The sequence below is a fragment of the Balaenoptera musculus genome, chromosome 15, assembly GCF_009873245.2.
Source record: "Balaenoptera musculus isolate JJ_BM4_2016_0621 chromosome 15, mBalMus1.pri.v3, whole genome shotgun sequence".
NCBI lineage: Eukaryota > Metazoa > Chordata > Mammalia > Artiodactyla > Balaenopteridae > Balaenoptera > Balaenoptera musculus.
In genome coordinates, this window is record NC_045799.1 from 46194555 (window position 1) to 46209319 (window position 14765).

At 44.6% G+C, this 14765-nt stretch overlaps 1 protein-coding gene across 2 annotated transcripts in view; it reads left to right on the top strand.

Moving 5' to 3' along the window:
- The window catches only part of RALGAPA2 (Ral GTPase activating protein catalytic subunit alpha 2), a 282520-nt gene that overhangs the window by 56104 nt on the left and 211651 nt on the right, over nucleotides 1–14765 (top strand). For both annotated transcript variants that reach the window (XM_036825221.1, XM_036825222.1), the window contains exons 5-9: nucleotides 742–785; nucleotides 2977–3154; nucleotides 4018–4133; nucleotides 7368–7506; nucleotides 9173–9372. In XM_036825221.1, coding sequence (XP_036681116.1) covers nucleotides 742–785; nucleotides 2977–3154; nucleotides 4018–4133; nucleotides 7368–7506; nucleotides 9173–9372 — 677 coding nt within the window. The remainder of the gene's footprint in view (nucleotides 1–741; nucleotides 786–2976; nucleotides 3155–4017; nucleotides 4134–7367; nucleotides 7507–9172; nucleotides 9373–14765) is intronic.

Genomic DNA, 14765 nt, shown 5'->3' on the forward strand with positions numbered 1-14765 from the left:
AAAAAGGTTCTCTCGCTTAAGACTTCCAATTTATTTTTATTTTAAAAGATTACTTCCTTTTTGAGGTCGAGATCTCATTTAGGGGCTACATGTGATACTGAGGTGTGGTTGCCAAGCCATCTCCATGCTAAAGGCATGAACACATCTAGCGAGTAATAGGTACTATGTCTCCGTCCTCATGAGGGAGACTTCTCCCCGCAGTGGGCGGCAGCACCAGCTGGTGTAGTTCTGAGGAAACCTTGAATCCCTCTCCTCAACAGTGACCGAAGTGCTCTGCTAGATGATGTACTGATGGACAGAACCCGTAAATGTGGTTGTCATTGCAAAGAGAGAGACATGCTGTCCTGAATATTTGCAAAATGGTCTTGTAAAAATGTTTTGTGAGTGGTAGTTTTATATTATGTTTTCCTTTAGAGATTTAAAGAAATCATTCATTTTGTGCCTAACAGAGACATTTGCACATAATCCACTGTGGGCATTTGGGTTACCTTAATATCAATCACTTTGACTCTTTTAGAAGAATTTTGAAGAGGTTCATACTTAAAGTATTTTTATCCTAACAACATCTCTCCTTCTATGACATTGCTTTGCTTCTGAAGGTCAGCCTTCTTCCTTTTATTTTCTAAAAATGATATCTTTTGTCATAAGTACATTTTTTCTTTCTAAAACTAATTTTTAAAAAATAGGTCTTAGATATGCATTCATATACTCCATTTCTAATTCATTGTTTTAAACTTTCAGGCTCAACATTAAAGAAGCTTCTACACACTGGAAATTCTCTTAAGGTATTTATTTTAGATGAAAGTGTAATGGCTTTTTTCATTACTCTTAAACTTATTCATGCCATAAAGTGACAAAATTAGGCCATTTTGAAAAAAAATCTTTAAAAGCCATTTAACTTAATTTTTATTTTAATTGAGAAATGATATGACAAATATTGTTAGAGTTTTTGTACTTACATCATAATTTATTGTGCTAGAGATTTTAAACATTATTAGGAGAAAGTGGCTTGGGATTTGGAGTTTGGAATCCTGCGTTCTGATTTCGATTCTGCCGTGTGCAGCCAGGGGACCACCGACGAGGTGCTGACTGCTTCAGCTTTATCATCGGAAAAGAGAAGTTGAACCAGTCCTCCCTAAGCTTCAGAGCTAATGTGCCTGATTCTGTTCACCCCATAATCTTGTTGTTAAAAATTATAGTTGTCTCTCAATTATTTTTTGCTATTTTCGAGAACGCTTGTGGGGAAAAAGAGCAGCAGAGGCTTACTCTTGAATGTTTATTTGCAGCAGATTGACCTTGTAATTTAGGTTAAAATTGGCTTATTTTAAAATGAATGTGCCTTTTATAAAAGTATACCATTTGATGCTGGAATAAGATGACCCTAAAACATAAGTGGCAGAAGAAGCCAGCCTGGGATGTATGTTTTATGGAAGATAATTCAACTTCATAGCTATTTAATTTATGTGTGTGCCTTTAATAAGCTAATACATTTTTGGTTTTATATCAGTTTAAACAATCCTAGCCGCTCATACTGGATAGGTTCACTCTCTCTTACCTGTTGGAAAAAAAGAGATGAACTGTCCCTAGTTTCATGATTGTTCCATATTTTGTCCCTCCTATTTTAATTAATGGTCTTATAGCTAAAACTTACCAGCTTGTTATCGTGTTTATTATTGGACTTATTGATATTTAATTATCTTAATGCAGTTAACATAAAAAATTGGAGATTTGTGATCGAAGTATGTAGAAAATTTTCTCTTGTTAAATTTGATATAATTTAGTTAGATATATATAGAGCCCTGTCATTTTTTGTTGGGTGCTGAATAGCATTATGTATTCAGCATGGTCACCACTCATCTTACCTGCTGGGCAGGTGTGAGCGGCTGAGCAGAGCAGAGCAGTGCTGAGTCCAGGGCATGTCTGGAAGGGTGTCATGGGATCAGTGTTGATGGGGTATCTGTCTTGGTGTATTTGACTTCTCTGGGGGGTCAGCCAAGCTTTTCTCCCTCCCTCCCTCCCTCCCTCCATCCCTCCCTTCCTTCCTTCCTGTCTCTCCTCTTCCGCTTACCTTTCCTGCAGAGCCTGGGGCTTGGCTTGAACACTTGCTGTGGAGGAATCAGCACCACTTTGGTGTCACTGAAAGGAGATCAGGCAGCCCCTCAGTTGCCTGTATTTGGAGCTCACTACATCTTTCAGCTGCGTCTGACATTTTTTTCATCTCCTTTGCTTATTTAACCTCTTTTATTGACATCATCTTCCCAGCCATTTAGGAATATAAAAATGGAGTTACCTGTGTTTATGAATTCTGGGAATGGGAAGTTGAAAGTAAGTGCAGAGGAGGAAGAAGGGCACATCTGCCTATATGGATATTTTCTACCAGTGATGCCAACGATTCGGAGCATGGCAAAGGGTAGGAGAGAATAGAGTAGGGACACAGACAGGGGAGCCAGGTCTTCAGGGTCCTATTCAGCTCTAAGTGTCCTGATTTTCAAGAATGTCATACATGTGCATAATGTAGTGACATGACAAAAATTCTATCCAAAGCACAGCGTTGATGATATGGGTGCTGTTGCCATAAGGAATGAAATACTGCTAATAGGAAATGCTTAGGTAGCACTTATGTGAGTTGGGCAGTTCTAACTCGCTTCATCCCATACCAGCACTTTGTGGAAAACTCTGTTATCATTCCTGTTTTACAGATGGGGGCGCCGAGGCACAGAGGAGTTAAGTGGTCCTCCACGGCTCACAGCTAAAGCTAGAAAGTGGCTGAGGCTGCACTGGAGCTCAGGCACTCTGGCCCTCGTGCTGGGTTGCAGTGCCCTTGCTTCCTGGTCACTCAGGGAAGGACTCGGTGCAGGACTTCAGTAATGCTTTTAGCGTCTAGGTTATTTTCCCCCAGAACCAATGCTACATTGCAATGCATTTCTACAAATACATGTACATATTTACTTTTGTTGCCTTTGATATTGTTTTTAGATAAGATGTGAAGGAATCAGGCTGTTTCTTCTGTGGCTTCAAGCACTTCAGACAAACTGTGCAGAAGAGCAGGTGCTGATCTTTGCTTGCCTGGTGCCCGGTTTCCCAGCCATCATGTCGTCCAGGGGGCCCTGTACACTGGAGACACTCATCAATCCTGGCCCCAGCGCAGCTGACGGTGAGCGATGGTGGCACATCTTACAGGTGGAAACAACCCTCCAAGTTGCATTGAGGAATTCCTTGGTCTGTCCTTTTCCTGAATAGAAACCTTGGTTTCATAGATGGGTAGTCGTGTTTCGTACTCACAGTAGATTCTTACAAACATTAGAACTGACAGAGTTGGAGCCTGTTTTATATGAAATGATGACAGGAGAGATTTACTGGAGTGGTGGAAACAGGAACGGAAGGGAGGGGACGGCTGTTGGCAGGAGCACAGACACATGGTACGTCCGGAGTGGTACTTTTGTTGCTGTTAATGAGATTTAAATCCGCCTCCCAAACTGCTGCCTGTTGCCCTCATCATGGTTGTTCTATAAGTGGGCGTTCATCTGCTCCCCCAGGCTCTTTGTTGCCAGCTGTGTATTTTCGTGCAGCGTTCATGGAAGGACAGTCGTGGCCTCACCGGACTATTAATGCCAGCCGTTTGTGCCCAGTGAGTTTTCAAGGAACTTGCCCGTTAGGGCCACTGATTTATTATTGCCTATCACTTTATTGCCCAGTGACAGGTATTTGATCTTGAGCTGGCCAGAGCAGAATGTGAAAGGGAAAAGAATGGTCCAGTGAGGGAGGTGGCTTCATGGGCATCTGTCCCCTGTGTCAGATGGGCCTGGCCTGAAGTGTGAGCAGTTCCAGTGGTTGGTACATATATTTTATTTTATTTTTTTTTGAAATTTTTATTGGAGTGTAGTTGATTTACAATGTTGTGCTAGTTTCTGCTGTACAGCAAAGTGAGGTACATGTATTTTAATAGAGGCCATTTTTCAAAGCCCTGTTTGAAATTTAACTTTGGTGAAAGAGCTTTCCTTATTTTCCACTCTGCAGCAAAGATATATCCAGAAGAAATCACGCCACTCCTGCCAGCCATATCAGGGGAAAAGATCACTGAGGACCAAACATGCTTTTTTCTTCAAATACTGTTGAAATATATGGTTACTCAGGTATGAGCAAAATTGTGGATAATTCAGTGATGGTCGTATTCTCAGTAGGAAAAAGAAAACATTGCCTCTTTTCTTCCTGTTTGTTCATATTTTATATTTTTGCTTTTTCTTTGAGGTGATCTTATTTGGTATTTCACTAAACGTGGAATGTGTGCCAGGACACTTCAGCAGAGACCAGGCCTACATACTAGTGTGTGTGTGTGTGTGTGTGTGTGTGTGTGTGTGTGTGCGTGTTTATGTGTGCGTAAAGGACGCAATTCCGTCCTCCATCTGTCTCCTTTACTTTCACATGGTTTCATATTATTCACACAGAACACTTCACTTATGACACTTCTGCTCACCAAATGTGTGGGATTTGAATCACCTAGTAATTCTCTGTGACACTAGCCGGGTGTCTTACAATTTAACTCACTTCCGACACTCTCTACCTGGAGGTGGCCTCAGGTCTCACAGGAAGGGACTCAGTCCTCTAATGTGCCCCCACCCCCTCAGATGCCAGTCGCAGGGAGTCGGTCCCCAGGTTGCCCACGACTTCTGTCCAATCTGCCTACAAATCGGAGGTTCACATGACTCACTCCTCAGGTTCAATTCATTTTCTGAGTGGCTCACAGAACTCCGGGAAACATTGATTTACATTTACCAGTTTATGGAAGGATATGATAGAGGACACGGATGAACAACCAGATGAAGACACACACATAGGGTGAGGTCTGGGGGCGTCCTGGGCGCAGGGGCTTCTGTCCCTGTGGATGGGGGTGCGTCCCCCTCCTGGAGTGTCCATGTGTTCAGCCTGGACACTCCCTGAAACCCAGGCTGTTGGGATTTTTCTGGCAGCTTCTTCACAGGGACATGATCAATTATTAACTCCATTTCCAGCTCCCCTCCCGCCTCTGGAACAGTGGGGCAGAGGGCGGGGAGAGGTTGAAAATTCCAAGCTTCGGACCGCAGCTTGTCCTCCTGGTGACCAGCCCCATCCAGGAGCCCGTTCAGAGTTGCCTAGAGCTCTTGTCACTTAGAAGTGACCAGGGTGTTAGGGCCTCTGTGCCAGGAGCCAGGGGCAGAGGCCAGTATAGATATATTTTTTCTCTCAGAGTATCTGACGATTTTTGTCTGTTTGCTCCTTTCCTGCCCCTGTTCTCTGTGCTGGTGGGATGGGATGGGGAAGGAGCAAGCCCAAGGCTGACCGGGTGGGTCCGGAACGATTGGGCAGAGCGGGCAGGGGTCCTGAAGGAAACCCGTGGAATGATCTCATCCTGCCGTCAGCACGGCCTGCTTTATGGTGCGTGGTCCTTTCTCTGAAATTTACCAGCTGAATACAGAACTAAACTAGGGGATTTATGCCTCTTGTTCTGTATTTCTGAACAGTGATGAGGTTTGGAAAAAGCTACTGCTTCTTTTCTCTCAGCGAACACGTCCCTGGTCCCTGAGCTCATCCGGGGTGTCGTCCAGGCTCTGTCCTTCCCGTCACAACCTGGTTTGTTGACGTGTAACCTCTGCCATGTCCGCTTCCTCACCCAGTGGGCCTTTGACACCCGCTGTCGCCTGCCTCTGCCCCGTCACCGCGAAATCAGGGGCCCTGGATGCACAGGGTTCTAGTGTCAGGTCCAGAGAAGGACACTTGAGTGTTTGTGGTCCTCGACCTTCTGGGTGATTCCAGGGGACCCCCTTCTTTGTCAGGGTCTCTCCTCCTGTGATGCTTCTGCCGGCTTCCCCTCCCATCCTTTCCACCTTTCTCTGGGAGACTGTGTTTCCCGCTGCCCTTTCTGCCCACCGTGTCCCGCGGGGCAACCTCGTGTGCTCTCCTCTCCCCGATTCCTTTAGCAGCACCGCAGGCACAGGACTCCCACATCCTGAGCGCCTGGCCTGGGTTCTGTCACCGTCAGGGAGCCCCACGTCCTAGCTGTGCGGCCCCTCCTGCACGCCTCTCAGCCCCATCCGTCAGGAGTGGTTGGGTCTGGCTTTGCATCCGTCCCAGGAGAGCAGCAGAGTAGCCAGAACCCGGATGTGCTGGGGGACTTGGGTTTCATTCTAGTCGTGTGACCTCAGATGAGTCCTGTAGCCGCTGGGACCCCATCAGAGGAAGGATTGGTAGAGGGTGGAGGTGACCCCCCTCCACTGTGTGCAGGATTGTGTGTGTGTGTCCGCCTGCCCCCTCCTTCCCTCGGCCTATTGGGTGGGTGGGTCCTTGGAGCAGAGCTTCGCCCTTGCCTCACCCCGGGGGGCTTCTGACAGGTGGGAGACGTGGGCCCCTGTGCCCCAGGTCGGCCACGGCCCCTCCTCCCTGGACCGCAGGTGCCCCAGGGGAGCCAAGTCAGGAAGGTGTCGGGAAGCTTTGCTCTAAAGCGTGCTGTGGTCTCACAAGCGAGACGGCCACTGGCAGGCATTCTCTAAGGGCCGGTTCACGCCACGTTTGCCTCGGTCGTGGGAGGAACCCCCCCCGGGTCCCCCGTCACCATCTGGGCTCCCGGCCTGTGTGGGCCTCTCCCTGCGGGGGAGCTATTTGCAGTGCTCCCACTGGGGGATGCAGTGCTGGTTATTTGAGGGGGAAACAGTGTCTCGACACTGTGAAACGGTTAAACTTAAATTGTAGCTGGGCTGGGAGGCCAGGTTTATCCCAGCCTGTGGATTGCTTTTTTTTCTTTTAATTGAAATACAGTTGCTTTACAATACTGTGTTAGTTTCAGGTGTACAGCAAAGTGACTCAGTTATACATATAGCCTATGGATTGCTTTTCACGCCCTTTCCAAGATTCCGTAGCTTTGCGTTTTGAGAATGATTTTGCATGTAGGTAACATTGGATAAAATTCTTGCAAGGGATTGTTTCCTTAATTCTTGTTTATTGTAAATGGCCTTTTTTGAATTTAAAAAAAAAACACCTGATTACTTCTGACAGAACATTTTAAGGGCACAAAGAACGTTAAATCATTACAGAGAACATGTAGAAAAAAATATGGGCATGATGTAGTAGGACAAGTTTAAAAAGATATGGTATCATTGTTTTTTTTTTCTTGAATATCTGGTAAAAATGCTGTTTTTAACCTAGTTACTGTTTCGTTTTGAAGTGTTCCTTCTTGTCATCTTTTGAGTTTTAAGATGTTATTACATAATTGTCACTGCTATTTCTCACGTTTTTTATCTAGGATAGGGATTTTAATAACATAGTAGCATTTCAGTTGAGTATTCATTAACCTGAAATGTAACTATATATATGTTTTTCCCACGTGTGATCTGAAGGCTGCAAGCTTGGAGTGGAAGCACAAGGAGAATCAAGAGACTGGTTTTAAATTTCTTTTTACATTGTTTAGAAAGTATTACCTTCCTCATTTGTTTCCATCATTTACCAAGTTAACGAACATCTACAAGCCTGTGCTTGGTAAGTACTGGTGTGGGCTGTGTGTCCCGCCTCTTCCAAAGTGGGCTTTGAGCATTTTTAAATAAAATAATCATTCTTTCTCATGTTTAATGGTAACCTTGTTGTAAGAAGTTTACGGTTTCCTAATGAATGATTTTAACTGTTTGTACAAACTAAGATTTACCTCAGTTCACAGCAATAAAGGGAATCTGTGGCTCCTGTACCTAGAAGTAATTTGGTATGTATCATGGTATTTTTGGTGTAATTACATTTAATAAAGTTTTTAATGTAAAAAAAAGCCTGAATTTCCTGAAGTATACTCTTACGGGTGGCGGGGTGTGGAGACCCCAGACCTTGCCCAGGGATGAGACCAGCACAGGCCACAGAGCCGCCCTCAGTATGGCTTTTTCAGCACTGGATCCTTCATCTAGCAGGTGCTACTCACAGCTTCTAACGGAGGCACAGGTGTTTGGGTGACTGGGGAACCGAGGGACGGTGAGCCCCCGAGAGATAGGAAACGTAAGGGGATTTCTAATTTAGCTTCCAGGGTTTTCCTTCTATAAGAGGTGAGGACGCATAGGACAGAAGCATCCCTTGCAGTGGTGGCGGAGGGAGTGGGGTGCTGGACAAATCTTTCTCTCCCTATTATTTTAAAGTGAGTGAAAATAGTTCAAATAAATGATCAAGAACAGTTTTGGAAGAGAAAAGGTCACAACAGCCATTAACGCATCTGGGGAGTGTGGACAGCTAATTCAGTTATCTTTGGATGTCTCTGTGCTCACCCACACACCTGGGCACGGAGAAGCAGCTGAAGCTCGGCTCACTTGGAAAGTGGTAGAAGTGCTGACTTTTAGTGGTACCAGGGTATGTATTTTGTTAGCTATATATTTGTGGGTACTTTTTTCAAAAATTGTTTCTGATTTTATAAGTCCTCCATTTCATTGTAGAAAACATGGTGTATTGTTACTATCCTTAGATTAAAAGGGATTTGCTGAGAACTTTTCTGCTGCAGGTATTTCAGTAAGAGAGTTGAACTTACAGCAAATGGTATCTCAGATTCAATACCATATCATTTTCATATTAATTATGGTATTTAAAGAATGAGAAGTGGACTTCTTATTAATACTTTGGAAATGGTGGTGTCTGATATCTCCAAGATGAAACATGACTGTCTGAATTCTTTTAGACATAAAGTAGATTATACTAATTCTGTGTCTTTGGATGCATCTAAAGGGAAAAGGATATAAAACTAAAGATTAGTAGATTTGATCAGTGTAACGTTAGATGATAAAATACCTAATGCGATTAAAAAATGTCTATACATGCTTTTACGTCTATTCTAGTCATAAAATAAGGTTAAATTAGTTATATGTGAAAAGATTTTCGCTATTATAATCTCATGTAATTTCTCAAATTCGTTAAAAAGAGTTATGACCTTTGTTTTTCCACAGCTGTATACATAGTTGTATGTAGATAATAGCAACCACCACCCCGCGTTGGTCAGACTGCAAGGCAGACCCAGAGATGAGCTTACCAGAAGATGCCATTTTTAATCACTTGGGTTTTTAAATCTCAGCTGCTGTTTAAACAACCAGATATATGTCTATTTAATTAGAAACTGAAACATTTGTAGGGTTACATGATGTTAAGACTCACTAACCTGATCATGTGTTCTTTTGTCTTGCAGACATCCCCCACTTGAGACCAAAGCCCGTGTATGTTACTACAACTCGAGACAGTGAGAACACTTACAGCACAAAAACCCCATACATGGCAGCTCGCGTTGTTTTTATTAAGTGGATCGTGACTTTCTTTTTGGAAAAAAAGTATCTAACTGCAACACAAAACACTAAGAATGGAGTGGATGTATTGCCCAAAATCATTCAGGTATGTCATTCACCACTTTTTTATCTTTCAGTTCTGGTGTCATAACCTATACTTACACCAGAGTAATTGACTATCAAGGTTATTGGCTCTCACAGGTTGTTGGTCATAGGGACTCGATTTACTGGCTCCTCTGTCTGTACTGCTGAGGTTTCAGAGGAAGCTGTGAGTTGGAAGCACTTGCCGTGCTCTGTGGGTGTTGCCATGACAAGGCGACCCTGGGGCCGAGGGAGGCCTTCTGAGCAGGTGACTGAGCTGTGCGCTCCTGGCTCCCTCTCACCTCCCCTGCTTCACTCGGGCCCCAGTGACCTTGAGCATGACGCCGAGGGCCTCTCTTGCCTTGCTCCTCCCAGCCCCAGCAAGGTCCTCAGGAATTGTGAGGTGGTCCATGGAGAGGACCCCTGAGACTGCCAGGTGCCCTCTGGGATCTCAGGGAGGGAAGGGGTGGGTCAGCAGCTCAGGATTTTGGGTGGTGGTTGAGCCACTATGGGGTCCCCAGAAGAGGGGGCTGTGTCTCCCTGAGGCCTGGGTGAAGCCCTCTTCTCACCTGGGGGCTGCGGGGCTTCCCTCTCTCAGTGGCATTGGTCAGACACGTGGGGCTTTCCCGGCGGGCTGTGTGGCTTCGGGCCTTTGTGCAGGCAGAGCAGGACCACTTGTGGAAGTCAGAGAGGCCGCTGTGTGGGGGAGTCATGGTTTCGTGTGCTTTGTTTCACCGGCGCCAAGAACAGGGTCAGGACGTGTGGTCCACTTAGTGCAGGTCGGCTGATGCTCTGCGGTTCCCAGATGTGTGATGTCGGCCTGGGCTGGAGGGTGCACTCCCCGAGGGGCACTCGGTACCCTGATGGCAGAGCGCCGAGCCGGTCCAGAGCACAGGCTCCGTGAGAAGAACGACAAAAGACTCGCTAAAAGAAAGTTTTAAAAAACCTTCCATTTCTGAATTTAAAAATTTAGTAGGTAAACTCAAAATGGTAATGATCACTGCTGAGAACAAAATTGGTTTTCTGACAAAATATCCCACAACACTGATAAAAAAATCAGAGATGGAAATAGAAACTAATAGATAAAACCTTAGGTGCAGACCTACCTTGCAGATGTTGTGAGGACAGAAGGAGAAAAGAATGAGAAGTAATAATTGAACGAACAGTAAGAATAGTTTACCTAAGCTAAAAAAAAAAAGTCATGCCTTAAACTGGAAGGGCCTTTGAGTCCCAGGAAGAATTAGCAAAACAGACACCAACCTAAACAGACATTTGGCTTTCAGGGATTAAGGAAAAATGCTACAGACTTCCAAACAGGAACTGCAGTTATTTCAAAGGAATGGCACTGAGATTAGCACCAAATATCTAATGAAATCTGCAGCCCTGGAAGCCAGAGGAAACTGTCTGTCTGTTCCTTGGTCCGTCCCTTTCTCAGAGTCTCACTTCATATCACGTACCTAAGCACTTGGTCACATTGGTTTAAGGCCTAAGTTGACTTAAGGTCTAAATATAAAAACAAAGTGATAAAGAACTTAGGAAAAAATCTAGGAGAATGTATAAATTTGGGAAGTGCGAGACCACCTTTGGTAGAGATGAAACCCACAAACCAAAGACTAATCGAGGTTTGACTTTATTTTAAAAAATAGAAAAAGATTTCTAATGTCAAAAGATAACGTAAAGCCAGGCCCAAGCAATAGACTGTGAAAAGCATTGGTCACATCATGACTGTTCATAGTCTCTGCTGTATAAAGAGCACCTATGAATAGACATGAGACAAATAAGTTAACTGAAAATGGACAAAGGAGGTGAAAGGAGGTGAAAGGCAATTCACAGAAGAGGAAATAAAAATGGCCCTGGGTCTCTCCAGCAGTCAGGAAAACACAGGTAGTTCTGAGCCACGATGAGAGGCCTTTATTCACCCATCAGGTAGACAAAAACTAAAAATCCTCAGGTAGACAAAAATTTGTAGGAAATATAAGAAACTCAGTCACACTCTGATAAATTTTTCATGGCGTCTTAATGTAGTTATGCAGGCAATTCAAAACACTATCGTAGAAAGGATGTAACTTTTTCCTGCCTAGTTTCAAAATTTCGGAAAATCATCACCTGTATTTATTGAAAATAAGTTGCGCATTCTTGAAAAATACATTTGGAGGATGAGAAGTAGCAAGACTAGCAAATTAACCACTGCTTCCAGGTTCTAATTTTTTCCCTGTTGACTCTTCACACTTGTGACTCATTTCCTTTTATTATATAGCTAAAAGTGTCATAAGGTTCTGCCCTCCTGAGTCGGTTAGGAGAGTTTTATCACCCTAACAGGAAAAAGGCACCAGAACTCAAACTGTCATATCCATAAAAGAAATGTTTCAATATCATAAAAGAGCAGCTCAAGGTGAGGCTGGCCGAGGCTGTGGCTGGTGCCCGCCCTCTCCCTTGTTCTCTCCTTCGCCCTTTCCCTCTGCTCCTGCCTGAAGGTTGCTGCAGCAGCTGGGGCCCTGCTTTCCTAGTTCATGTTTAAAGACAGTCCAGAAGTGCAGAGCCCTTCCCTTTTGTCTTTGGGGAACAATTTAGTTTACCTGTGCAAGAATAAGTTGCTGATTGGCTCAGATCTGGGGGTGTGAACAGCCCAGGGGGGCGGCGACCAGCTTCCAGGAAGCAGAAGGCTCCCCTGGCACGGGGGGTCAGCTTCCTGTGAGGCAGGTGCGCTGCATGCGAGGGGTGGGCGCAGAGCACTGGGGTTCCATGAGGGGGGAAGGGATGCTGGGCAGACACCATCCAGGCCCACGGCTACTGTGCCCTGAAGGTGGCCATGCCCAGACATGGCCACTGCCGTGGTCCAGGCTGTTACTACACCTTGCAGTCAGTTGTTATGTTAGTTTCCTGCTGCTGCTGTAGCTAATCACCACAAATGTATTATCTTACAGCTCTGGAAGCCAGAAAGCCAAAATCGGTCTCAGTGGGCTAAAATCAAGGTGTGGGCAGCTCTGTGTTCCCTCTGGAGGCTCCGGCGCTGGGGGGGGGGGGGGATCCATGCTCTTGCCTTACCTGGCCTCCAGAGGCTGCTGCATTTCCCCAGCTCACCACCCCTCATCACATCATTTCTCCCTCTGTTTCCATCTTCACATCACCTTCTCTGTGTCTGCTCTTCCTGCCTCCTTGTGGGTCCTTGTGGTTACATTGGGACCACCCAAGTAATTCAGGGTCCTCTCCCTATCTCAGCATCCTTAATTTAGTCACATCTGCTCAGTCCCTTCTGCCACGTAAGGCAGCGCAGTCAAAGGTTCCGGGATTCCGGGCGCATGGACATCTTGGTCATTATTCAGCCGACCTGTCTCCTTGTGTTTCCGTTTCTGCCTTACAATTCTGTTTTCCCTCTCATCTCATGTGTGTCTACCATCTGTTCTGCTCCTCATTTACATCATACAGGAGAAAAAGCAGTTTAAACAACTGAATATTAAATTTTGGAAATGGAGTTGTAGGAATAAAAGCACATGTAATTGTATTTATCTCCTGAAAGTTTTTGTTTGGAGTTTCAAGTTTAATATAATTTTATCCGTGTAAGGTGAACATCACTGTCTAAGTCAGGTGATCCAGAATCTCTTTTCAAAGAATGTACTGCTCTTATAAAAGCCCTTTAAAACAATATTTTAAATGCTGCTTCCAAATAGAGTTCACACTTTTGCCACTATTGCTGTGTTAAAGGTCATGTATGGGGGGTTTTGTGTGTGTGTTTTTCCAAAGTGAATTTACTTCCTTTTGATCTAGAACTAATAACTTTGACAGTATTTTTCACCAGGGAGGAAAGGAATTAGCTCACTTAGCCCTCGGAGAATCTGGTTTGACAGATTTTCTTGTTTGGTGGCATCATTCATGGGAGAGCAAGAATACGGTTGCCTGGAAATCTGGTACCATGTTGGCAACAATGACCACAAATCCCCCTTTCAAACCTGAACATTCTTGGTGCTTCATCTCAGCCTACAGTGTTTTCAGTGAACTATTATTTATTCCTTGGTAATTCATTTTTGTGTGATATAGAAGTACTTCAGCATATATTAGAGAAAGCGGAGTAGTGATTTTAAAATTTCAGTAGCACATTAATTAAGCATGAAAACCCAAAGAACTCCATGAGGGAATGAAAAAAAGTGTGCGATACTAAGACAGTTGATCACACTTATTTGTATGATAACTCTTTAGTTACAGTGTTAAAGTACCACTTTTACTAATTCTGAGCCAGCCCTTCAATAATGATTCATGGGCTATGGGTTTCCCGAAATTGTTGTATCTTATGGGGTGAACAGTTAGAAAAGATGAATCACACAACTTGACACCCCTGGGGAAGCTTGTGTATCACACAGACCCACTTGCCTGTTGACTGCCACTCTAGTGCTCTGTGTTCTTACTTCTATCAAGGCAAGCGTAGGCTGCCTCCAACCCCGTGGGCAAATCATGATGGGGAATTGAGTGGCATCAGGCATCACCAGCAGAACGGCAGCTGCATCCTCGTTTCACACCTGCTTTGTGGGTATCCTCATCTGGCCTGACCCTGAGGGTGAGCAAGTCTCAGTATGAGCCATGGGTTGAGAGGAAACCAGGGTGGGGAGGGGAGGGATTAAGTGGTAGCCTGTAGCATGCAATTTCCTGAGCCCTGACAGCACAGACCTAGTCCAAGCAGATATGTCTGTTTCACTGGCTAAGCCCTCATCATATGGCAGAGACGTAAAAAACATCTTTATATTTACCACCGGAATCAACTAATACTAAATTATAGTTGAGAATTCCAGCTTGATTGTAGTGGGCAGAAAATGGACCTCTCTCTGTAGTTAATTCGTATTCATGCTCTTATTGTTAATCTTCAGAAAAGAGGCAAGAAAGGAATAAACTTGAATTACCAGTTTGTTTCCACTCTCATCACTTACTATAATTATAAACGTCTGTTAAAACATACAGATGTTTTTGGAAAGCATCCTTTTGTTGGTGTGAACTAGAGGAGGCTGAGAAAAGCACTGTTTTATCTAGAGAAGTTTTTTCAATTTATGGCATGATGGGAAATTCATCTATGTTATCATTATGTTCTATTTGGATCACAGAGCTCACTTTTTTTTTTTTAAACTTTTGGGTTTGTTTATTTACTTATTTATTTATTTATTTATTCATTCATTCATTTATGGCTGTGTTCGGTCTTTGTTTCTGTGCGAGGGCTTTCTCTAGTTGTGGCAAGTGGGGGCCACTCTTCATTGCGGTGCGCGGGCCTCTCACTGTCGTGGCCTCTCTTGTTGTGGAGCACAGGCTCCAGACGCGCAGGCTCAGTAAATTGTGGCTCACGGGCCTAGCTGCTCCGCGGCATGTGGGATCTTCCCAGACCAGGGCTCAAACCCGTGTCCCCTGCATTGGCAGGCAGATTCTCAACTGCTGCGCCAC